Consider the following 27,035-nt stretch of genomic DNA (forward strand, 5'->3'; position numbering starts at 1 on the left):
AATCCTGCAGAACCTTAGAACTTCCTGCAAGGCAAGAAGATCAGAGAAATACAAATGTTAGAGAGGCCAGTCTTCTTGGGCTGACCAGAATTTCTCTAGATCTGAGCTTAAGCACAGCACTTTCAACTCATCAATAGGTTGTTCAACAAGAAAGGAAGCTGATCTTATCCTTGGACCTTCCTTTTAGAAATACCAGCCTCACCAGTATTATAGCAGCCTAGATACCATATTAATGACTGGTATCCCAGCTGGGCAGCCTGAACTTTAGTTGGTATATTAGTACAGAATAGTCCTAGACCCTCTTCTCTTCTCCCACTATATTACCTCACTTGGTAATTTCATCAGTTCCCAGGATTTATGATGATGATGATGATGATGATTCCCAAATCTTCCTATACTGTTCCAGACTGTCTGTTGATCTCTGACCTATCATCTCTCTCTAATTGCCTTTAAGACATATGAAATTGGATTGACATTTTGAATGTAATATGACCAAAAGAGAACTCATTATCTTTTCCCCAAAATTCTCCCCCCTCCTACTTTTCCTGTTACTGTAAAGGACAACACCATCCTCCCAGTCCTTCAGGTTCATAATGAAGTAGTTACCCTAGATTTCTTAGTGACTGTCCCAATATCCAATCTATTGCCAAGGCCAGTTGACTTCACCTTTGTAACATCTCTCCAAAATGCCCCCCTTTTCTTCTCCGGCACTGTCAATAGACTGTACAGTATATACAGTACTGTACAGTATATACAGTATCCATGTCTGGATTATTGCAATAGCCTGATAGTAGGTCTGCCTGCTTCAAGTTTTCCCCCACTCCTATCCAACCTCACTTGGTCATTGCACAGGTCTGATGGTGTCATTATCAGACTCAATAAACTCCCGGGGTTCCTTATTGCTTCTAGGATCAAATAAAAATGCTTTGTTTGGTGTTCAAAGTCTTTTTAACCTAGCATCCTTCTACTTTTCCAATCTTTTTAAAATATCTTTCCTTTTTAATACTTTTAATACCCAAACTCTTTGGTTGAATGACACTGGCCTCTTCACTGTTCTACAAAAAGGACCTCACATCTCATAGCTCCAGGCATTCTTTCTGGTTTCCCCCCCTTCTCTCCGGTTTACTGACCTCTCTAGATTTTTTAAGTTGCAACAAAATTCCATCTTATTTGTAAGTCTTCTCTAACCCCTCTTAATTCTAGTGACTTCCCTGTGTTATTTCCTATTTATCTTGTATATAGCTTGCTTTGCATTTGTTGATTTGTTGTCTCTCCAATTATATTTCAATTTCTTGAGGGCAGGGAATTATCTTTGCTTCTTTTTTGTATACTCAGCATTTGGCACAGTGATTGGCACAAAGCAGGAGTTTAATAAATGCTTATTGATTGATTGATCTAAAAAGCCAAAAAGGCAAAAAAAACCCCAATAAACAACCTTCCCTTTTTAAAATCCATCCTCCCATTGTCTTTAGAAGGTGCCTTACCTTTTTTCTCTGTCTGACAGCTCTTGGATGCCTAAATTGGACTGGGAGTAGCTTTCTTGGCTGGATAATTCTTTGAGTTCTCCCCCTCGGAATCGCTCCAGGAAGGAATCTGGTCTTTGGTCTTCATGTCGCATATGTCTTGTAGCCCATGCTCTAAGGGAAAGAATGAGTCGTGACACCCTGTGTAGAAAGAAGGAAAGAGCAATGTATTAAAAAAAACACCACAAATTTGGAGAAGGAAAGGACATGAGAAGTTGTTTACTCGTATTTCACAAATTAGGAGGTTAACTGATTTGTTCAAGGTCAGAGAAAAGCTAATTTCCATGTCAAGATTTGAATCCAGATCATCTGGCTTCAATGCCTTTCTCTACTGTATTATGCTGCCTCCAAGGAGTTAGAATATCTGGTTTCAATTCCAGGTTTTGCCAGTCTCACAAGCCATGAGACTCTGGGCAAAGTCCTTTCATCTCTCTTTGCCCAGGGTCTTGATTTTTAATCTAGACGACATCCTCAGATCCAGGTGGCTGGGCAGGAACAGGTGATCAGAATTTGATAGCAATGCATTTAAAAGTTTGGTGGTGGTGCTAGTGGTAGGAAGAAAGCAAACATTCATTAAGCATCTACTATCAACCAGTGATTGAACTAACTGCTATACAAATATTATCTCATAATAGGTATTATTATTATCCTTAATTAAAAATTGAGAGCTAAGGCAATGGAAGGGTAAATGTCTTGATCATGGTCATGCAGCTAGTAAATATCCAAATTCAAATTTATGACACAAGACCCTATTCACTGCCTCTCCAAGCTGCATACTCAGGAAAACACCATGGAGAAAAAAATAGATTTGAATCCTAATATTTTATTTCAGGTAAAGTATCACTTTATGAAGGTGGCTTATTTAGCAATACCACTGTCCAACCCTAATCTGCTGGAGGCCATACAGACTAGAACATGAACATCTGTGGGAATAGTAACTGACTTTTCTGGGCCAGAAGGAGCTAATATATAAGACTACTTCTATACCTTTGTGATGGAACAGGCTCACATAACTTAAATGATTGGGAAATGAGCTAAAGAGAGTTGAGCAGTTTTAGATGGGCTATTGGATCTCAAAGTGGGGTGGGTATAATATTTGTAATTAATGTTTCTTCATTTTATAAATTTAGATTGGCAAGCTCAGATGATCTAACATAACCGACTATTTCTGTCATCTTTTACTTGCATTTTGGGTTTATCACCATTAACAGAGCAGTAGTATCCATGGTCAAGCTTCAGTCATTGACATAATTAATGAAATGACTGATCAACATGTTTTCCTACTCACCATCTATTGGAAGGAGAAGCAAATACAGAACTTTATTAAAAAAAACAGTTATAGCATTATGCAAGGATATGGTATTAAAAAGAGAAGGGAGCAGCTAGAGGGAAGCTAGGTGATATAGTGGATAGAATGTTAAGACTGAAGAAAGAATATTCATCTTCCTAAGTTCAAATCTGTCCTCAGATGGTTATTAGCTGTGGGACTCTGGACAAACCACTCCAGTATCTTTGTCAAGAAAACCACAAATAAGGTCACAAAGAGTCAGATGTGATTGAAAATGATTGAACCACAACAACAAAAATTGAAAAGAGAAGAAATTTTTTAGCAAATTTTAAAGGAACATGTAGTGCATTTTGACACTTTACACTCACTTTGACATGGGTATGAACTCTGGTCCATAGTACAAACATTTAAACCTTGGACATTGGCAAACACTAAAAATCACAGTTGGATTTTATGAATTGTCTAGACATAAGAAAGTGAAGGAGAAAATGTTAATGATGCAGATTAAACTTAGAAAGGTACGTTTTCCTGTCAGTAAACCAATTAATCATTTACTAGTACATCCTTGACTATCCCTTCTTTGTCCCACCAGGGTTTAATGTCACAGCTTCTGGTCTCTCTGCAGGTTTACCAGCAGGGGTCGCTAGAGACCTCAGGGCAGAAGAGACAAGAACAAAGCTACCTGGGGGGTATAGGGGGAAAGGGGGCACTTTCTACCATGGGGGTTCCTAGCAGTATCAGGTTAGCAACTGCCCTGCCTACTCCTAGACTTCTTTACTACCTAGGCAGAGGAGCCATCAAGATTTACAATTTTGGCTTTATCCTGGATGCCTAACTTTCCTTCATCACACAAGGCCAGCTAGTTGCCAAATCTCGTCTTTCTCCCTGCATAATATCTATGGTTCAGTTTCCTTCTCTATTCACAAAGTCCCATCCTAGTTCAGGATCTCATCCCCTTTCTCCTGGACTATTGCAGTAGCCTCCTGATTGGTTTTCCTGCCTCATCTCTCAAAGAGCTACCTAAGTGATTTTCTTTTCCCCCTCCCCCAAGTCTGACCATGTTATTACAGTATATAAAGAACTCCGAGACTCCAGCTGCCTTTAGGATTAAATATAAGTTCTTCTGTTTGACTTTAAAAGTCCTAAGTTATCTTTCCAACCATTATCATCTCTTTTGAAACTCTATAATCCAGGCAAAGTGATCTTCTTGCTGTTCCTTGAACTCTATACCTATAAGTCCTGTCTTTCACACCTTTGCACTAGCTATGCATCCCCATGCACTTCTTCCTCACCTTTGCCTCTTTGAATTTTTCTTTTAAAACTTTGCTCAAGTGCCACTGTCTGTAGCATGTTCTTTTTTATTCCCTCTCCCTCCCAAATGCTACTGCCTTCCCCATGAAAAAAATTTACTTTGTATTTATTTCAAACAAATTTGTTTATGTACAGCTTGTCTTCTCTCAGAGAATGAATGTAAACTCATTGAGAACAGGGCTTGTCCTTCATTAGCTTTGTATCACAACCCTAGCACAATGTTTGACATATAGTAAATATTTACTTAATAAATGCCTTTTGATTCATTAATTCCTTAATTCAACTCATAATTTTCAAACTTGAATTAATTTCTAGCATGAATTTGGGCCTCTGTCTGCATAAAAGCTAATGGAATCGTTGCCACATCAACCACTTAGGAAATAATTACCAATGGATGATAGGATGGAAGAGAGCCAGTTTTAGATTCAGTTTAGATTCAGGTGACATGAGTACCATTTCTAGCTTTTTTTATTGTTGTGATTATTGTGGTTTACTTGTTTTCAATCATGTCTGACCCTTTGTGACCCCATTTGGGATTTTATTGGCAAAAATACTTGAATGGTTTGCCATTTAACTTCTCTAGCTCTTTTTACATATGAGGAAACAAATGCAAACAGGGTGAAGTGTCTTGCCCAGGGTCACATAGTTAATGCATGTCTGAGGCCATATTTGAACAATTTTCCTGATCCCAGACCCGATGCCTTATCTATTGTGCCTTATATTATTATTATTTTTAAAAAATTAAATATTTTATTTGTTTTTCCAACTACATGCAACAATAGCTTTTACCAATCATTTTTTGGCAAGGCTTTGAGTTTTACAATTTATCTCCCTCCCTCCCTTTCCTCCCCTCTCCCCCAAAAGAAAGCAATCTGATATAACCTCTATATTTGTAACCATGCTAAACATAGATTGATATTATTGCACCTTATTATTATTTCTGGCTTTGCTTCTTATTGCCACAAACTTCTATGTACTACTTCATTCCCTCATCTGTAAAATGAGAAGGTTGGATTAAATGACCTATAAAATTTCCTACAACTCTGAACTGATGATAATGATATGGAGAGGTTCTTTAGAGAACTTTGTCACCATACTGATGGCCAGGTAATGGAGTTTCTTGGAGGTTTTTTTTGTTGTTTTTTTTTTTAGTTTTTGCAGGGCAATGGGGTTAAATGACTTGCCCAAGGCCACACAGCTAGGTAATTATTAAGTGTCTGAGACTGGATTTGAACTCAGGTACTCCTGACTCCAGGGTCGGTGCTCTATCCACTGCGCCACCTAGTCACCCCCCAGGTATAAGGTAAAATCGGGATAAGGTACCATGATAGGTGATGGCAACTTCTATGTCCTAGGCCAGGAAGAATTGGAATGATTTGACCAATGGTAGATCCACTGTTAGAGAACTTGGCTATGCCTATTTGCACTGAATTAGGTTGATCATCTTCCTCTAGTCAGTCATCTTTCAATGAACCAAACAATCAGCATATATTAAGTACTTCGAAACCAGCTAAAGCCATGACTTACAGGATTATTTTTCTATCTCTGTGACAATGACGTTTTCACTATGGCCATATCTAAGGTCTCCTCTTTAAATTGGAGATTTCTAGTTGAGGAAGTACCCAATCACTTCAAATCTGATTGAGCCCATGATTTGCTAAAATATTTTCCTACCTTGACCTTGTGAGAGTATGTATCCTCCATCCTGCCCATTAGCAACTCTTCATATCTTTTTTCACAATAAAGATGGTCTCTTTTGTATATATTTGTTTTCTAGCACTTATACAGTGCACTGCTCCTATCTACCTATCTATCTATCTATCTATCTATCTATCTATCTATCTATCTATCTATCTTTTTCTTATTGAGACAGATGCTAGGCACTAGAAACACAAACTAAAAATGTGATATTCCCTGCCTTCAAGGAGCTTATATTCTACCAAAAGAATCATATCATAGTTATGACTGAAGTTCTAGATCCTCCAGTTTTAGTAATCTAACTGACCATCCAGCTCTATCCACTGATTAGGTCATGGACAGTAGCTCTGTAGGAGTCTTAGAAGAGAACCAAATGGACAGATTTGTGTTGTCTTTTACTTGCTTTGTTTGAGGACCAATGTTATTCATTACAAAGAAGAGTAAAGAATTATTTACTATTCTGTTGTAACTATGGAGTCTTAATACTATTATTATCCAAGAGCAATTTCCTTGATTATGTATCTAAAGTTAGAAGGGAATTTAGAGATTGTCAGTTCTAGACGGGGTAACTGGACCAGATAGACCAAAATCACACAGATGGAAGGTACTCCATATCAAAAGTGGAATTTGAACCTAAGTCCAAAGCTTATGATCTTTTTATTTATACCACAATACCCAACATGATGGATCTGTTGGTGGGAGGGGGGGAAGAGTATCCATAACAACCTAATTGACCTACTGAAAGGTATACAACCTTTCAGTTAAGACAATTTGATGAATGGCAAATAGCATTCCAGACCCTGCCCAACCTGTACAAACATTGGATTATGCTACTGGATTTTCAAAGATTTATGATTTTGGTATTTCAAGATTTGTTCAACAAGAGAGTAGTGGCTTATCCTCTTCAAATCATTTCTCCTCCTTAAATTCTCATATGCAACACTGAATCGATCTAAGTCATCTTCTAATGCCCACACCCACATGGACTACTTGCTAAATTAATGAACAGCCAATTTCAGAAAGGGCTACTCTCAATCAAATCACATGTGAGTTATGGAATTACCACCAGAGAGGAGTATAATATCCCAGCATCCTTAACACTGACCATTAAGACCCTGGAGCATCTTCCATTTTGTAGTTCAATTAATCCCACATTCGTTAGGGACTTGTAGTATATTTGACTTTTTTATCACCTGTGTTCTAGGACACTGAAAGTTGTAGACAGATGCACTGTCAAAAAGCCTGAGGGTTTTTTTTTAGGTTTTTGCAAGGCAGAGGGGTTAAGTGACTTGTCCAAGGCCACACAGCTAGTAGGTATTTACTAAGTATCTGAGGCCAGATTTGAAATCAGGTACTCCTGACTCCAGGGCCGGTGCTCTATCCACTCGCTACCTAGCTGCCCCCAAAAGCCTGAGTTTTGACACCTAACAGGCCTTTGTCTGTAGACTATGGGTTTTGTAGAAATTAAAAGTTAACTAATTTTTCTAATTCAGCAATATTAAGTCCATAGATGCACCTAAGCAATTTTTTTTAGGTTTTTTTTTTTTGTAAGGCAATGGGGTTAAGTGACTTGCCCAAGGCCACACAGCTAGGTAATTGTTAAGTGTCTGAGGCCAGATTTGAACTCAGGTACTCCTGACCCCAGGGCCAGTGCTCTATCCACTGTACCACCTAGTTGCCCCTCTGAGCAATTTTCAAAGAGGCAAAGTGCCTACATTGGAGTAAATGTTAGTCTCTAATAGACACCTACAACTGAATTCATACCCCATTTCCTGGATAGGTTTCATGGGCAGTGATCTGTCAAATTTTCCTGACCATGGGCCAGGGAACTGAAGGCCTAGCATGTAGTTGCCTGAGATTTTAGTGGCCCTAATATAATATATCTTCTAGTGTGTCCAGTCTTGATAATCCTTTACTTTAGGCCAGTGACTGAGTGGCAGTCAAGCAATGCCTGGAAAATTATATTTCTATTCATGAATGACAAGAATGTCCACTTTGATTAGGACTTGTCCCATCCCATGAATATGATGGTGCCTTGGGATGGGGTGGGGTGGGTAAGAGTAAGATAGGTGAGGGGTGGCAGATAACTTGGTCAATGAAAAGTATTTACTTCCTTTCTTTTGGAATTTATATCATGGCTTAACTCACACACTTATTCCTGAACAAAATTTCTCTCATATCACCTCCATTTGGGGTTTCCATTTTATCTCTTACTATCTCCTTCTCTAGCTCATTCATAGCATCCAAATAGAGGAAACATCCCAGCTGCTTTGGGTGGGTGGAGGTGATATATAAAGAGTAGACTCAAAATTGAAATCTCAGAAAGGTGAGTACTTGCAGCTATATAATGGGGCTGGAATAATTCAGTCAATAAGGGGAAGGATTTCTTGAATTTGATGTTCTGTTCTTCATAATGGGGGGCTCAGCTGATCCATACACCTGAAAAAAGCATAAATTTAAGTGAATGGAAAAGAAGCCAGGAAAGCCCAAAGGAATGTATTCTCTTGTCTTTTCCAAACTTGAGAGTTGGAAAATAATGGAAATAAATGAAAGGGGAGAAGTATTTAAGCTTAACATTGCTACATCTAATCATACCACCCCAATTTGATGCTTATATTGAATCATATATTTTTTAACCCAGTTGGAGGATTTTATGTTATTTCTAGTAAATTTCTTCTGATCAGATTTGGGAGATCAGTTTAGCCTTCTGTGATATTTTTCTATTCTAATTCTATTCCTTACTAAATTAGCAGTTTTTTCCTAATTTTGTTCACAAATTTGATTAGCATGTTCCTGAATTCCATCCTACATCACCAACTGCCTATTGAATATTTCCCAGTGGATATATGATAGACATCTCAAACTAACATGTTCAAAATATAACTTGTTGTTTGTCCCTGATAACACTACTGCGTTTGTAGCTCTTTTTAAACCACTCTTCTTCCTAAAACCCTTATTACTATTGAGGATATTACCATCTTTCCAGTCATCTAGATTTACAACCTCACTGCTATTTTTTTCCTTATCCTATCTTTGCAAGAGATAGTCAAAGTTTGTCATTTTATCCTCTCATTTCCCTCATTCTTTTTTGTTTGGTTTTTTTTCTTTTAGGTTTTTGCAAGGCAAATGGGGTTAAGTGGCTTGCTCAAGGCCACACAGCTAAGTAATTATTAAGTGTTTGAGACCAGATTTGAACCCAGGTACTACTGACTCCAGGGGCCAGTGCTTTATCCACTGCGCTACCTAGCCATCCCATTTCCCTCATTCTTCTCTTTTCTTACATAACTACTACCATTGTTCTCATCACCTTGCCTGGATTTCTGCAAAACTTCTCACTTAGTCTCCTTGATTCAATTCAACTTCAACCCAATGGTTAAAGTGGCATTCTGAAGCCCAGGTCTAGTCATACTCTTGATCTACTCAAAAAAAATCTGTAGTGGATTTCTATTGCCTATAGGATAAAATACAAGGACCTCTGGAAACTTTTTGTAATTTGCTTCCAGCTTCTTTTTGCCAGGCTTATTGCACATTTTTCCTCTTAAGTTATTCTACCTTCCTGCCAAATTAGTCAACATTTCTTTTCTTACACACATAACATTCTGTTCCTCATGCCTGAAAGGTACCCATTCCTCAACCAGATAGCTTAGAATTCTTAGTTCCCTTCAAAACTCACTCCTACTAGACTTTTTCATTATTTCTCCCAATGTTTACTCTCCCCCCTTCAATTAGTTTGTATTCTCTCTGTATATTTTTTTCATTTGCTTAGCTGCGCCAGGAGTCAGGAAGACCTGAGTTTAAATCCAGTCTCAGACACTTACTAGTTATGAGACCAGAGTCAAATCACTTAACCCTGTTTGTTTTAGTTTCCTCATCTATAAAATGAGCTAGAGGAAGAAATAGCAAATCACTACAGTGTCTTTTCTAAGAAAACCCCAAATGGGGTCACAAAAGGTGACAAAATCAATTCACCAACAAAAGCTTTCTATTTGTATAGAGTAGAACATAAACTTCTTGAGGGCAGACAAAGGCTGTTTTGTTTTCTTTTTATCCCCAAGGCCCAGTACAAACCATAATAATCTAGAATTTCATAAGAATATTATCCTTGATTTACAAGGCTGGGCTTATTTTTCATGCAAAGTCTTTTTAGTTACTCCTTCCTGATTGCAACTTTCCCAATCATGGTTTCCATAAATGCCTGGACTAAAAAATTAAATGGGAACTTTTGGGAAGTTTTGCAGGTCATAGATAACATGGCCAGCAGAAGGCCAGCGGAAACAGATAAAAAGTATAGAAATTCAGAAATGCATAAAATATATGTATGAATTTTATAAAAGTATGAATTTTTCATATGAATGGCAGGTCAAAAATTTTTACTCAGACTTTCCAGATCATGGGGGTGTGGTGTCCCTAAATCCCCGTCTATCCAATGCTTTGATACATCTCTTGAAAACTATGTAATATATGATTAATAACAAAGTATCAGTAGATTTTAGACATAGATACATATTACTTTCATAAGGGTAGGGAGGTGGAGAGATGACACAGGTATTGGCAATGGAATCACATTCCTCTAGTTTAATGGTCTTTGCAATGTTTTTGGTCTTGCAGGAATTCAAGAAATATATCAAAGAGGCAGTTAGATGACTCAGTAGATATAGAACTATCCCTGGAGACAGAAGGAACAGTTCAAATTCAGTGTCAGGAACTTGATATTTAGTAGATGTGTGATCCTGAACAAGTCACTTAATATTGATTACTTCACAAAAAGAAAAAATGAAGAAGGAAATGTATCATGCAGCCCTCCAAAAACACTTGTCTTCCTTTTAGATAACTTAGTCATTCCTTATCTGGTCAGTTAATTTTGATCCATGTTTCCACCCTTCATCATTGCTATTCGTTCATTGTCCTTCTATAGCAAGTTCAATTGTTATTGCTAGCGTGAGAATGAGCTCTGTTCTATTCAAGCTCACTTATGACAAATATTTCCAAGGCCAACTGCTAACCTGAAGAAATTCTTTCTATAAGGGAAATTCAGCTTAGGCCTTACAGTGTTTTAACACATTTGAACCAAGATAAAAACCAGTCATAGGTAGAATTCTAACTCTTCATCCCTCCCTCACATTCCTTTTTTCTTATGCTGCTCTTTTCATGTTGACTTCCTTCATAGGGCAAGGAATATTATTCCCTATGTTACCTGGCAGGTCTCTGGCTGGTGAAGGAACTTTGGTGAGATTCAGATGGGGCTCTTGTCTCCACAGTAATTACTCGCTGTAGTTCTAATGATGAGTCCTCACATGTGGAATGAGTCCTGTGAAATAAAATGTGTAACAAGATGATTTGATTACAAACTCATAATCCCCTGAAGTGCAGACAAATAGGCTGACCAGATACCCAGCTAGCTTCACAAGGAACAGCACCCCTGGGAATCCTAGACACAGGGAGCTCACTGAAGCAGGTCACAATCAAGTCAAAGTCTTTCTTTCTGGGAACCACATGTACCTGTTATTCAGTGTCTGGCTCACCATGACCCTGGAGAGTGGAAGCACTGCTTAAATGTCATGAGCCAAGTGAGACCAATTTCTGGAGCACTCATAGTTGTTTGCTGTTAATGAAAAAATCCAACAATAAGTTTTACTTGTGCTCCTTTTCCTGGAAACATACTTAGCCTTGACCTGGAATGTGCAAGAAATACTTTAATGTTTAATCATGTTATGGTTTAGTGTTTGGGCTTTTCCTGCACCCTGATTATTTGCCCTTATTACCCTAACCTATTATAGGGGCAGCTAAGTGTATGGTAGATAGAGTGCTGGACCTGAAGTCAGGAAGACTGATCTTGAGTGCAAATCTGGTCTTAAACATGTACTAGCTGTGTGACCGTGGACGAATCACTTAACCCTGTTGTCTTGGTTTCCTCATATGTAAAATGAGCTTGAGGAGGAATGGCAAACCACTCTAGCATCTTTTGCCAAGAAAATCCTAAATGGAGTTACAAATAGTTGGATATGACTGAACAATGACCCCACAACAGTGGCTCTTTTATATACTTATTATGTACATGTGTATATATGTGTGGGTGAAAACTCCTTAATCATAAAGTCAAAGAAGACATATCCAACCTTATTTTTAAAAAAGCTTAAATTTCTAATTATGAAATTAATGAATAAATATTAATATTACAGTAGACAAAAAAAGCCTTTAAAGAGGATTGTTAAATCAAACTGTGAACTTCCATCATATTTTTGGTTTTTTAATATATTTTAAATGTTAACATAATAGCAACAAGATTTCCCAATTTGTATTTCTTTCTGCACTTCTTGGTGTTTTCTTCAGAGTTCTTTACAAGTGTTTTAGGCAAAGTAGGTCAAGTGTTGGGACTGAAATCAGGAAGACCTAAGTTCATATCTAGCCTCAGACATCTACTAATTAAGCTGTGTATGACTCTGGGCAAGTTGCTTAATTTCTGGTTTTTCCAGTTTCCTTATCTGTAAAATGGAGATAATAATTGCAATGACTTCCTAGGGTTCTTGTTAGGATCAAATGAGATAATAATCAGAAATCTCTTAGCACAGGGCCCAATACCTAGTAAACTCTATAGAAATGTCAGCTATTGACTATTTTTAAAAATCTCTATTATTAATTATGAAGTCCCTCGCCACTGTAATAGATAAGTCAAATAAATAAATTGAACACTCTGACTTTGCCTAGAAAATGTGTTGGTTAAATTTGAATTTGCTGTCTGTCATCTCCTTTTATGTTAGACTTTGTCAGTATTGCTAGTGGACACCTATGTAAATTCTCTAAAGGCTGAGTCTTCATATTTCTATGTATATGCCCATCAGTAATAAATCAGCAATTTTTGGTGGTGACAATTATAAAAAAGACACCACTACCATCCATTGAGATGGAAATAATTTTTTATACCAATGTCAATCCCATTATTTACTTTAGTATCTAACTAAACAGTTTCCTTTCTAATGTTATTCTCCATTCTCAAAACTTTCTTAAGACTGGAAGGCAGTGGGACATAGGGCTACATTAATAGGCTTGAAGTTAAGAAGAATGAATTTAAATCCAACTAGCTAGTGAAGCTAGCTGGGTCATCTTAGGCAAGTCACTTAACCTATTTCCTCACTGTAAAATGGGGATAGTGTCTACCTATTGTATGTCAAGAAACTCAAATATGATATGTAGTTTTACAAAATTTAAGGAATTATATAACTGTCAATAACTACTGGTGCACCTAGCCCTGGAGTCAGGAGGACCTGAGTTCAAGTCTGGCCTGATACTTACTAACTGTGTGACCTTGAACAAGTTGCTTAACCCTGATTGCCTCACATCCAAGGCCATCTCCAGTCATCCTGATTCATATCTGGTTCCTGGATCCAGATGGTTCCAGAGGAAAAAGTGAGACTGATGACTTAGCACAGCTCCTCCCCTCACTCAAAACCAATTCATGTGCTTGACATAGCATCATCTGTCTGATGTCATGGTTTTCTTCAAGAATGAAAGACAAACATCATCATCATCATCGTCATCATCATCATCATCATCATCATCACTTGAACTTTCTGTTTCCTATATTGAAACCAATTTCTTTCACACTTTCTGGAACAACACCCCCTCCCACAGCCTTCTCATAAAGTGGAAGTTAGGGAAGAGGAATTCAGGGGTTTGAGTTTATGCTCCATAGTTTTGCTTAAATCCAATTCACTTGTATGTCATCTAATTGATGTCATGGTCCTCTTCAAGAACAAAAGACAAACAACAATAGTCTAGTAATAGTAGAGAGCAGGCAATTAGGTTAGAGCCCTCTTCCCATCATTCTCCATCTTACCCATGATATAAAATTTGTCACCTTTTGTCCCTCTGCTCAGACCATACCCCAGAACATCTCTGTGAAGTTCTCATATGGACCAAGCTTGAGAATCAAGTGCACTGGATCTTATTCCCACAATCAGTGAGTACCTAGTGGATCCTGGGAATGTTATTTCCTTTTAGCTGAAATAAAATAATCCTTCCTTCCCTCCTCCTCTAGAATGTAACCTTCCTGAAGGCAACTATTGTGTGCAGGGTTTTTTTAATTTGTGTGTCCCCATTGCATATCAAATTGTTTGACTGTTTTATGTTGAATTGAATTCAATCAGTGAAGCAGAGTTTACCAATAGCTATTAATGTGTCAGCCACTGCAATTAACTGGGGATACAAAAAAAGGCCATTGCACCCCCCAATCTCCTCTCCCCTCCAAAAAATCCCAAGCTGATCCCTGGTGCCAAGAAGTTTACTCTAATTGGAGAGATAGCATGTCAACTGCTTTGGTACAGATAAAACTTACAAGGTAAACTGAGGAATAAGCTCAGGGGGAAGGCACTTAGAATAAGGGGAATTGGGAAAGGCTTCTGGCAAAAGATAGGATTTAATCTGAGATATAAAGGAAGCTAAGAGAGCTAAGAGGCAATGATGAGGGAGATGAGGAAAAGAGTTTCAGGGATAGAAGAGAACTGATGAGAATGCTTGGAGATCAGAGGTGTCCTAAACCCCTTTGTTTGACTCTGTTTGGAGCCCTCTTCTCTTTCTCCTCTCTCTCTCTCTCTTGGCAAATTCACCAGTTCCCATGAGTTCAACTATCAACTCTAGTCATTTGATGATAAAAATCTACAGATCCAGTCTTCTTCTTTCTCTAGTTTTCCTCCATAAATGTCTACCTTAATCTCTTAGTTCAACTCCCAACACATTACTCTGCCCGATAAGGGTAAATGTTGTTGTTTAGTTGTCTTTCCAGTCATGTCCAATTCTTCCAGTCCCTTTGGGGATTCTCTTGGTTAAAATACTGAAGTAACTTGCCCTTTCCTTTTTCAGCACATTTTGCAAATGAGGAAGTTGAGGCAAGCAGGATGAAGTGATTTGCCCAGGGTCATGTTTTTAGGTAAATGAGGCTATGTTTGAACTCAAAGCTTTCTGACTCATGTCCAGAGGTTCTACAAACTGTACCACCTAGCTGCTGATAAGAGTACTACTAGTTTTCCATTAACCCAGTTTTCCAAGCTCAGATTCACTCACTGACCTATCTTGGAAACATTTTATATCTACCACCCTTTAGCTATATATTTCTTTTGCTCCCATAATATTATATCTTGTAGCATAATTTTTTGTGTATGTAGCATATCCCTCATGCTACCATGTATTATAATTATCTGTTACATGCAACATATTTATTCCCTTCTTCCTAGAATATAGGCTACCTGCCACCAAGGACCACTCATTGTTTATCCTTATGTTCTCAAGGCCCAGTGCCTTGCTGTTGTTTGATTAATTCTAAATTCACACTGACCTATCTTGGAAGCTTTATGCATCTTCTTGGTGTTTGCTGATGCCAGCTCATGTTTCTTTTGGAAAAGAGGTCATTTGCTTCAGTTCCATGACAGAGGGATTTATCTTCATTTACCTCTTCTTATTCCTTCATACTAGAGCTAGCATACAAACAGAGGCATGCCAAGTTAGTGTGGCTTGGGCTTTTTGGAACACTACTTAGACAAGGGACATTGTATTCACAACCTGAGAAAATCAGACTGTAATTCTAGTCCTCTGAAACACTTAGATCTATAACACAGAGATAGAGGACATGTTGTCTTCAATTTCTCAGTCTCTCTCATCCCTGTATCCAATCTGTGACCAAGGCCTCTCTATTTTACCTTTGTAACATTACAGGTATGCCTCTTCTCTTCTCTGCCCCTGCTACCAATCTGGTCAGGATCTAAATTACCTCACAATTGGACATCACAATAACTTGCTGGTGGGTTTGCCTGTCCCAAGTCTCTCTCCCATCTAGTTCATCCTCTACTCAGAAACCTAAAGTGTAGGTCTGACCAGGTTAACCTCTTGTTCTTCATCCTATCAACTTCAGTTGTTTGCTATTTCCTCTAGGATCAAAAATAAAATCCTCTATTTGATTTTTTAAAGCTCTTCATAGCATGTCCTCTATCTTCCTATCTTTTCATTCATTTTACACTTCCTTCTACTTCAAGTCAACATGACTAGAATCTAAGTGGTTCCAGATATTGAATCAAATGTACACAAAGAGGCAGAAACACAACAAAACAAACAAAAAACTGGTTTCTTCTCTCAATGAGTTCGAGGGTGACAGAATGCATGCAACTATGTGCAAGCAGAATGCATGTATGTGTATATATATATATATATATATATATATATATATATATATATGTGCACAGGGTAAATTAAAGATGATGTTGTCCTTCGTCCTTTTTTTTTTAGGTTTTTGCAAGGCAAATGGGGTTAAGTGGCTTGCCCAAGGCCACGCAGCTAGGTAATTATTAAATGTCTGAGACTGGATTTGAACCCAGGTATTCCTGACTCCAGGGCTGGTGCTTTATCCACTAGGCCACCTAGCCACCCCGTCCTTCATTCTTAAATAAGACCACAATGGAGGCGATGTCATGATGAGACATAAATTAGATTTCAGTGAGGGGGGTGCTGTGCTAAGTCACCAATCTCACTTTCTCCTCCAAAGCTATTTGGGTCCAGTGGCTAGCTATGGATCAGGACAACTGTAAATAACCCTAGATGCCAGGAAATCAGAGTTAAAACCTCTTGTTCTCCATCCTATCAACTCCAATGGCTTTCTATTACCTCCAAGATCAAAAATAAAATCCTCTGATTTTTAAAGCCCTTCATACTTTGACCCCTTCCTACCTTTCCATTCATCTTACAATTCCTTCTACATTGTGTCAGCTAGACATTTGTTAAGTGGTACCAACTGTGTGCCCAAGATTATATAGATGATAAGTGGCAAGTGTCTGAAGCCATATTTGAACTCAGGTGCTCCTGACTCCGGGGCTAGTGCTCTATCCACTGCATCACCTAACCACCCCTAAGATGGATTCTTGAGCCTATTTCTCCACTATCTAGCAAACAGGATATATACAGGATAAATTGGAGATAATCTTAGTAGGAAGGAATTCCTGAGAATAAAGAAGACTGGGAATTGTTTTTATGGCAATTGAATTAAGTGGTTAAGCCCAGGGTCATACAACTAGTAGTTGTCTGAATCTGGATTTGAACTCAGATCTTCCTGACTCCAGAGCTGGTGCTCTATCCACTCTAGTCACCTGGGAAAGGCTTTTAGGTGAGATTTGAAGACAGCTAGGGAGTTCAGGAAGTAGAGATAAGGATGGCGAGAGTTCTAGGTATAGGAGTCAGCCAGGAAAGATGTTCAGAATTGGTTTTCAGAAAATCTGATTCTTAAATTATCTTTCCCTGCTGTGTTTTCTGGGTCAATTGGCTTTTATAGCAGATTTATATTATTTTCTTTTATTTTTTTTCATTCTTTTGATTTTGTTCTACTAAGTCTTGTCTCATAAAGTCATTTATTTCTATTTGACCTAATCTAATTCTCAGGAATTTTTTTTTACTAGGCTAAGGTTTACTATGGACAACTTCTGTCCCAAACTTTTCTCCTCCTAATTCTTTCTTCTAATGTTATTTTGCCTAAAATTTCATTTTTCATCTCTTACATCATTTCTTCCAAATTCTCTTGTAGATGTTTTGAACAAACCACTTCTTCTCCTCTGAGACTCCAAGACAACAATAGCTTATAGTTGTTGTGGAGTTATTCTTTTCTATTTAGATCTCTTGATGATTATTTGGTTTGGAACTAACCTTAAACCTTTGATGGAGTTTATGGAGGAGAACTAGGCTCAAGAATCCACCTTAGGGGTGGCTAGTTGGCATAGTGGATAGAGTACCAGCCTGGAGTCAGGAGTACCTGAGTTCAAATCCAGCCTCAAACACTTAATCATTACCTAGCTCTGTGGCCTTGGGCAAGCCACTTAACCCCATTGCCTTGCAAAAACTAAAAAAAAAAAATAAAATAGAATTCATCTTAACTGGAAGTCCCATGGGCCTGATCTTCACACGGAGTGACTCCCCACATGATAACTATGGGAGATAGGTTGGAAACTGAGTTCATTGTTTGGGTTAGAGGGGCAGAAGGCTATGCTTCTGTTCTCAGGTCTATTGTGTTTGGTTGACTAGAAAGTGGCAGTTGGTCAGCTGGAATCTTTCTCTGTTGGAATTGTTCTACTATGTGATAGTCATAGGGTCTGAGCTAGAATCAAAATCAGAATTGTGAGGGACACTGTTGTTCCTGGAGTTCTTAGATCCCTCTGTTTCAGAGATGGCAGTTGTTGACAATTGTTGTTGCTGCTGGTGGTGGTGAGAATGGCAGACCCCTTCACAGGGCTTGCTTCCCTAGATGATGACCAGAATGGATACAAGTTAAAATTCACTTGAAAAGAAATTTCTGTGTTGAACAGAAGAATCAGATCAATGTGTTTGTGAATTTTTTTTTAATTTTCTTTACCCTCCTGCTAAAGCCTCCTGGGACCCAGGTTTCATCAGGCAGATTAAGAATCATCCAGACAGTGGTCTCTAGGGGGCTGAAATTTCATTCTGTTTGACTTGAATAGCCCAGGCAAGTCGAATTAACTGTCATGTGGCCTATTCCAACCTCATCATCTTTTTTTTAACAAGGAAGTAACAAGATCTAGGTAGGAGGCAAGAATCTCTCCCTCCCTAGGTTCATGGTAAGACAGCTCCATACTCTCGGTAATAATATTTGCTACAGAGAGGAAGGGGGAACATTTCCCAAGCCATCTCAATCAATTATCCATAAAGCCTGGGAAAAGACAGAAAATTGTTGTAATTGACTGTCACAGGATGCTAGTAACTAAAATCATCTCAAGTCAGGAAGCTACATTGGACAAGGGAGGCAAGAGTCAGAGGTGAAAGCCAAAAAGATTTCTGGAGGACTTAGGTATTCAGCTTATATGAACAGTCTCAGTAAACAGTTCACAAGAGATTGTTGCTATTATCTAATTTTCATGAATGAAATGAGAAACAGACTTAAGGCCATATTTATTTATGTTGGCAGAGCCAAGATTTCTTGTCAAACAAAATCATAAGAAAAGAACATTCTCTCCTAGGTTGCTCACAGTCTCTGAACCATGATAAATAATGGGTACCATTAATAGATAATAGTGTTCATGATGATGATGTTATTATGATTACTATTATTTTAAAAATCTGGACCTCTGGTATCTCCTCAATGTAAAGGAGCTCTCAGTATGGAAATTCCTTCCATGGTTGCAGATCCACAGCTATTCTACAACATAGACTATTTGAGTGGTGACTTATCACATAGCTGATATGTTCCAGAAGCAGAACTAGAACCCAGAGCTCCCTAACCTTCTAAATTCAGCACTCTAGGCACTTGGGCAACTTGCTTTTCTCCTATGGAAATATATTTCAAATCAATATAAACAGTATTTCTACCAATAGGAGCTGTCCCCAAATGGGCTATTTCCTTAGACAGTGAATTCTCTGTTGCTAGAGATGTCCAAGCAGAGACTTGATGTTAGGATTTAGAAGAAGAATTCTTCACTAGGGTCTGCAGACTCCAAAGAAGTTCATGTATATATTTTGGGGGTCCATTCACTTACTTAGGGGAAAAAGCCACATCTTTATTTTCATTAACTTCACTGAAACTGGGCATTCCCTTCAATTAATTCAAATCATTACTGGTGGATGGAGTCCACTGGCTTCACCACACTGCCAAAGGACTTTATGTCTAAAACAGATTGAGAAGTGCTTAACAGAGGGCAGACATGCTCTGAGGAAGATTTTGGATTGGATGATTTGGGTTCTTCGCAGAAAACATGCTAACTATAACTTCAAGAGTTATTATGTGCCAGGTAGACTGACCTTATACTGCTTGACTCTGAAGGGCAAAACTAGATTGAAATGGTAAGTGTAGTTTTGGGTTCTTTAAGGAGAAGCTTTTAAACAGTTGTGCCTGCCAGTGGAATGCACTGGCTTAAAAGGTGGTGAGTTCATTAGCTCATAGACTTAGAGCTAAGATGAAACAGAGGGAAAACTAGTTACAAAATGTAGTTGGTTTGGTGCAGGAATCAAGAGAACCAATTAGATTCTATCTCATAAGCACAAGCTCCATTTTGTGATAGCCCATGTATTTTCTTCCATCTTGTTTTTCTGCAAACCATCCATGAGAAACTAGATGGCATAAGTCACCTATTGTTTCATAAATTCAGGTAGATGCTGTCAATGGGCATCTCTCAATTTTGGGAAAAGAAACCTACTCTTCCCTCTCCCAAATCAATAGAAACTCACTCTTTCCCCCTCCCAACTTGGAATGCCCCTAATCTTTCCTCCAATTAGTAATCAGATTACTCAATACCCTGTTAACTGCATCTTTTAAATAATTGGTCTTATTTGATTCTTATATTAAAAAAAATCTGTTTCATTCTATTCAGGATCTCTGGACTGAATGGGCCCCACTTATTTTGCCTGTTTTGCTAATAATTTGTATAGGTAATATTGTTTCCTTGGTTATTATTGATTATCCACAGCTAGAAGAGACCTTGGAGACCATTTAATTCAATTCATTCATTTTACAGATGAGATTTGAAAAGTTTAAGTGACTTGTCCCAGGTCACCTAGCCAGGGTCAAAGTTAGATGCTGAAATCAGGTTTTCCCAAATAAGACCAGATCTCCATCAACCACACTAGTGATGTCAAACTCAAATAGAAACAAGTGCCACATATATAAGGATATTGGATACTAGAGGTTCAGTTCATCATCAATCTTTTCCACTTATTGAAGGTGTATATATTAATAGACTGATTATGTGCGTTGTCCATCCAACTGTATATTATCATCTGAACAACAAATTTTAAAGAGATGTTGTTAAGAAAAGATCAGAAACTAAAAGTATACTCAAACATTTAAATTCCATAGCTTGAGTCTTTTTTAAAAGAATTCTTATTAATATGTCAATGTACAATGTGACTTTTATTCAAAATAGCAATGATACCCTTGGTTTATCTTCACAAAATAATTCATTGCTAACCCAAATAGCATCAAACTTAAGCAACATATGAAATCAGAGTTGCCAGAATGTGAAAATAATAATTCATTATTAAAGTCTCCATGGACTGAATATTGACATGGTTTTAAAATGTAATGGTATCCATTTTATTATAGTTTTATTTATTTTGTCAAATATTTCGCAGTTCCTTTTTAATTTGGTTTGGATGAACTGAGGAGAGTCAGGGGCTATATGCAGCCCATGGTGATTGTTGGTGAAGTCCCTGAAAGGATTACTTTTTACAGGTAATATGGGTTAGACTAGATGATCACTGATGTCTCTATCCATTCTTCAGTTTTATGATTCTCATTACTATTTTAATGTGCTTTATGATTAAGGAGAGGGCAGGCTAAATGGCACAGAGGATAGAATATCATGCCTAGAATCAAGAAGATTCATCTTCCTGAGTTCAAATCTTACCTCAGACTTACAGGTTGCATGACCCTGAGTGGTCACTTCACCCAGCCTGCCTCGTTTCTTTATTTTCTTTATTTTCTTTATTTAGGTTTTTTTTTTTTTGCAAGACATTGGGGTTAAGTGGCTTGCTCAAGGCCACATAGCTAGATAATTATTAAGTGTCTGAGGCCAGATTTGAACTCAGGTACTCCTGATTCTGGGGCTGGTGCTCTATTCACTGTGCCACCTAGCCATCCCTGCCTCAGTTTCTTCATCTATAAAATGAGTTATAGAAGAAAATGGCAAATCACTATAGTATCTCTACCAAGAAAACCCCAAATGGGTACAAGAAGAGTTGTTTGCAACTGAAAATAACTGAAAATAGTAGGAGTAGGAGTAGGAGTAATAACATCACCAGCAGTGGCACCACTGGCAGTAGTATGATTATAGAATAATTTATGCAAAGGATGGTGAATAGGTAAAGCATATTTAGAATGGTTAAAATGTTGTACTACTATACAAATTTCATGCTAGCCAGACTTGAAAAACTAGGAAACTTGCCCAACAGGATTTAAAAATAGATGAGCAGAACTCCTGTCCCTAAAAATTCCTTCAAACTTGTTTATTGAAGTCTCATATTTCCACTGAAATTGTCTGGGTTTTTATTCCTTTGCTTGTCAAATGCAAATACTTCCAGAGTGGGACCACACATTAAGCCTAACAGTCTTTTACAACTTAGTATGAATGAATTTATTGGTTCTTTCTTGAGAACAATTTTTGATAAGGAAAAGAGGGAGAAAGAAGAATCAAGATCTTGGAACCTGGGCAAAGAGTAATGACTATCATTGAGATGACAGGCATTGAAGCCCAATTTTACTTATTTCACAATTCTGTTTAGGGATGCTCCAATTTGGAACTGCTTGAAGCTAGTAAAAAATGAACAGAATAGATCCATGCCAAGAGAAATAGTGATTCTTCCTTAGAAGAACTGAAAAGATGGTGAGCAAAGTATTCATGGAAAGTTCCACCAAAGAGCTAGGATTAAAGAACAAGAGAATGTTTAAGTTCTTTGATCTCCTATAGTGTTCCTTCCTGACTCATCATTAGACATTTTGTGCAAGTCACATCATCACCAGTAAGCCTTGATTTCATCAGATATTCTAAGAGGAAGTTGAACTAGTTGGTCTATAACTTTCTATCCAGCTAATCTAGACTTGATCTGTGGCTTCCAGTCTCTCTGCTGTCAAATCTATCCTCCACTAAACAGCCCAAAGAATCTCTTTAAATCACTACTCTCACCATATTTCCTCCCCTACTCCAGAATCTTATTGGCACCCTATTGCCTTTAGAATAAAATGCAAACTCCACAGTTTGGCATTTGAAACCCTATACAATCTGGTTCCAACCTATCTTTCCAGATTTATTTCACGTGACTCCCCCAACTTCTATTCTCTACTTCCCGACAAATTGAACGATCTATCTACTACCATACTATTCCCCTTACATGACCTTCTATCTTCTCTCTCTCTGACCATATGCACTGGTTATCTCCTATGTCTGGACCCATTCCTCACTCCCACCTCTTAAAATATTTGTTTTGTTATTACTGTAAAAATGGGGGGGAGGGGCTTCCACCCTCACCTCAGTTAATGAAATCAGGGAAGAACAAGATGTACTGAATCAAGCAATCAATTAAGAGAATTGTCAAGGAATTTTGCAATAATATATGAATGATTTTCTCAATAAATTAGAGGGAATTGAGAGCTTTGCACTATTGCAAAGTGCAAAGTGAAAGCAGATGGCACCACACAAGAAACATTTAGGATTGGGTTGAAGACCAAACCGCACCTCTTGGGTTCTAAAGAAGAACAGAGGAGTCGGGTCAAATTTGAAGTTTTAATGAAGTATGGATACTATGAAGAATGAAATGATCACGCTGGCAGTTTACATTCTAGTGGAGAGGACAAGTACATAAAATACATGTAGAATAAATATAAACAATACACATTTATACATATACAACGTAGTTAACCACCAGGCGCTAAAGAAGGAAGGGCACTTGGGATCAGGAAAGTCTTCATGCAGAAATCAGTATCTTATTTACATTTGAATAGAATGGGAGAATTCTATGAAGCAGAGAAATGCAGTAGGCTGGTATCCCAAGATTGGTGGGCATTGGGGGTGGGGCAGCCAAGACAAGAGGGAGTGTTTTGAGTGAGGAACAGAGAAAAAGTCAGTTTGAATTCCAGAATAGGCATAGGTTAGTACTGATCAATAAGATTGGAAAGGTAGGTTGGGACCAGGTCATATATGGCTTATTCTAAAGTCAATCAGAAACCACTGAAGTTGAGTGAGTAGGAGAGTCACTATGCTTTTTCACTGGATGTTCTCATGTCTAGAATATCCTTTCTCACTTACACCTCCCAGCTTTGTTGGCTTCATTCAAGACTCAGCTAAAGTTCCCACTCCCAGTCCCTCCCACTGCTAATACCTTCTCTCTGAAATTGCTTTTGATTCACAATATATAGATTTCGTGTATACACTATTTTCATTTGTATACTGTTTCCCCCAATAGAAAGTGAGCTACTTGGGGGCAAAAGCCATGGATTTACTTTTTCTTGTATTCCTAGCACTTGACAGGGCTTGCCACTTAGCAACTACTTAACAAACACTTTTTGAGTGCTTGTGACTGACACTTAGGAAAATATGTTTGGAAAGACAGTCACTTGAGGAGAGAGACCACATCAATTATACTAATGAAAAATGCTGCCTAAGGAAACAGGACTCAGAAAGAACTCAAGAAAACACTTCTGGGACATAAAATTCTTCTGAGTGACTCATTTGTCACACACACACCTATCCCATTTCTTGTGCTTCAACATTATTGCACTCTATGATTGAGCCCATTCTTTCTATTATGTGTGTATTTGTAGTAGAAAGTGCCCTAGGTTTGTGAAAGAATGTTTGTACCAAGTATTCTTCTTATACCTCCTTAGTAAATACCTTTGTTATAAGCTATGGTCTGATTGTTTATGAGAAGCATGAAGCTTGTGACTTTGACAGTACTAAAAATGTCATAGAATCTTGAGTTACATTTTGAATCCTGAGGGTAGGTAGCAATCACCTTCTGGGTTTTCCAAAACACAAGTGAAAGTTCAAGTTGATGGAGCAACCTGGTGGGGAAGTGGGAGGAAGGAAGGGCAAGGTTATATTATGTTGATGTCTCCGCTACACTAATGTAAACTTCTTTAGCATAGGCTCTATCCCCAGTGCCTATCATAGTGCCTTATATTGAAGTGGCTCTTAGTAAGTACTTGTTGACCTGACCTAGACTGAACTGAACTGAGACAGAGGCAAATTCCATTCATCACTCCCCCAAATAGTTAATTAATCCTTTGAGCCCTGTACTCAGATTAATAAGTCTTTTTAAAGAGAATAATCGTAGATGAAATTTATATAACTTCAAGATTTACAAAGCACCATATAAACATGATCTCACTAGATTCTTACAATGAAGGCAAATAGTATAGTTTTTATTACCACCATTTTACAGATGAGGAAATTAAAGTCATAATTATACAGCTAGTATGATTACATCAGGGATACTCTTCAACTCTGACTCTATATTCACTAATCTCTTCCAGTCAATTCTGAGAAACAAATGCTTCCTTAGTATCTATACTAAGGAAAAGATATACAGAGTGGTCCCTCTTTTAGTTTGAGCACAATAAGAGTAATGAGATGAGGAGATTAATTGGGGATTTGATATATCCCTGGTCTGGGTTTAATTCTCTATGCTTAGATATTTCTTTGACACCTTCTCATCAAAAACATACCAAAAAATAACTAAATAGCAGAACTGATGGAAAAGTTTAACATCTACCCTGTTGCTGCACCTTTTCCCTTTATCAGAACCAGACCTCCAGAGACCAAGTCTCTCTATTTTGGGGAAGTAATTCTATTCAACTCTGGCACTTGGATCTTGATAGCTGAATAAAGGAGCAAAAACTCACCCAACCTATTCCAATTTTTGTGACCCCAGACCAGGAAAACCACCAGGAAAACAAGACCTACACAACAGTGTCATCTTGTCCTCTTTGCTGCCAGTATGTTCCCCTCTCTATACCTTCAATCTCTTCCTCTGACTTTAAAAGCAGTAATTAAATCAGTGCTGTCATCACTTTTGGAAAACAGTGTGATGACAGACTGATCATTAGAACGTAAGCTCCTAGAGAGCAGGTATGGTATTGGCTTTTATTTTGTATTTCCAATACCCAGCACAGGATACAAAGATTGAAAAAATTACCTAATCCCTGATCTCTGCTCCCAAGGCAGGAAAGTATGTCCCTCTCTCTCCCTCTCCCTCTCTCCCTCTCTCTCTCTCTCTCTCTCTCTCTCTCTCTCTCTCTCTCTCTCTCTGTATTGGGGGGCAGGGCTGATGGCAGGGGGAGGATAACATTTTTACAAATATTTACCAGATCAATGCAAAATACATACAAGAGGGCATGCTCTTGTAAGTTAGGGAGCTCAGGAAATGCTTTTTGAAGTCCCATGAATTCATTTAAATCTTTATTATATGAACAGAGAATTGTGTTAGAGGCTGGGGAATATACAAAGATTAGACCCAGGACCTGCCCTCATGAAGCCTATATTTTTACAGAAAAGAAAGACTATTAGTTTTAAAGATGTCAGAGAAAGGCCAGAACTATGGTTATACTATGAGTTAATTGGTCTAAAGGAAAGAGGAAGTTGCATAGCTTCTAAGGATTTGTGAAGAGGATTTGTTTTTTGTAGGGGGAGAGAAAGAATGAATAGAGAAGATTAGGAACCTATAACATCTAGGAATTAATGGAACTGTCTGTTGGAAGGAGCAGGTATTTTTTTAGGTCAGGGAAAAGATGCTTGAACAAAACTCATACTTTTTTTTCCCTCTTCCTTCCCTCCCTCCCTTTCTTTTCTCCCTCCCTTTCACATTCCTTTCCTGTTCTCATTTCTTTCGCTCTTATTCTTTTTTTTCTTTCTCTCCCTCCCTTCATTCCTTCTCCTGTCTTTCTTTCTTTTTTTTTTAGGTTTTTGCAAGGCAAATTGGGGTTAAGTGACTTGCCCAAGGCCACACAGCCAGGTAATTATTAAGTGTCTGAGACCGAATTTGAACCCAGGTACTCCTGACTCCAAGGCCGGTACTTTATCCACTACGCCACCTAGCCACCCCTCTTCTTTCTTTTTCTTGAAAGTTCTTAGCAACTTGAGTGAAATTTGTCTATTGTCTATTGACTTGTTCCCATTTGGCCAGTTAATAAAAACACTGTATTTTCAGCCTACTACCCTGGAAATAGAAGTGGTAAAAAAAGTTTTCTTTGGTGAAAATTGCAAAATCTCTCCCATGCTGGGAGAGATATCCAGTGTGGTCCCTATTTTAGTTTGAGCACAATAAGAGTAATGAGATGAAGAGATTAATTTGGGATTTGATGTATCCCTGGTCTGGGTTTAATTCTCTATGCTTAGTTATTTCTTTGACACTTCCTCATCAAAACATACCAAAAAATAACTAAATAGCAGAACTGATGAAAAAGTTTAAAGAAAGAAAAACAAAGAAATCTTTTGGGGTTTTGGTGTTTCTATTTAGGAAACAAATTTTAATTTAAGTAAATCATTTCCCTTCCTTTTACATCTTTTTTGGGAAACGTAGGAAAAAAAAAATAGGCTCCTGAAAGAAGAATTAGGCTGGTTAGTGTCAAGAGGGCAGAGATTGAGTCTGTTAATAACATTCCCATAAAGCATATACAGGCACAGCTAGGTGACACAGTTGGATAGAGTGCTGCTTTTAGAGTCAAGAAGAGCTGAGTTCAAATCCAG

At 38.0% G+C, this 27,035-nt stretch overlaps 1 protein-coding gene across 1 annotated transcript in view; it reads right to left on the bottom strand.

The window, feature by feature from the left end:
- CNGA3 (cyclic nucleotide gated channel subunit alpha 3) overlaps positions 1-27,035 on the bottom strand; it is a 71,747-nt gene that overhangs the window by 19,798 nt on the left and 24,914 nt on the right. Inside the window, exons 3-4 of the mRNA XM_074232014.1 lie at positions 11,015-11,128; positions 1,485-1,664 (exon numbers count right to left, since the gene is read on the bottom strand). Coding sequence (XP_074088115.1) covers positions 1,485-1,664; positions 11,015-11,128 — 294 coding nt within the window. The remainder of the gene's footprint in view (positions 1-1,484; positions 1,665-11,014; positions 11,129-27,035) is intronic.

This window comes from Macrotis lagotis, chromosome 1 (assembly GCF_037893015.1).
Source record: "Macrotis lagotis isolate mMagLag1 chromosome 1, bilby.v1.9.chrom.fasta, whole genome shotgun sequence".
In the NCBI taxonomy this organism is placed as follows: Eukaryota; Metazoa; Chordata; class Mammalia; order Peramelemorphia; family Peramelidae; genus Macrotis; species Macrotis lagotis.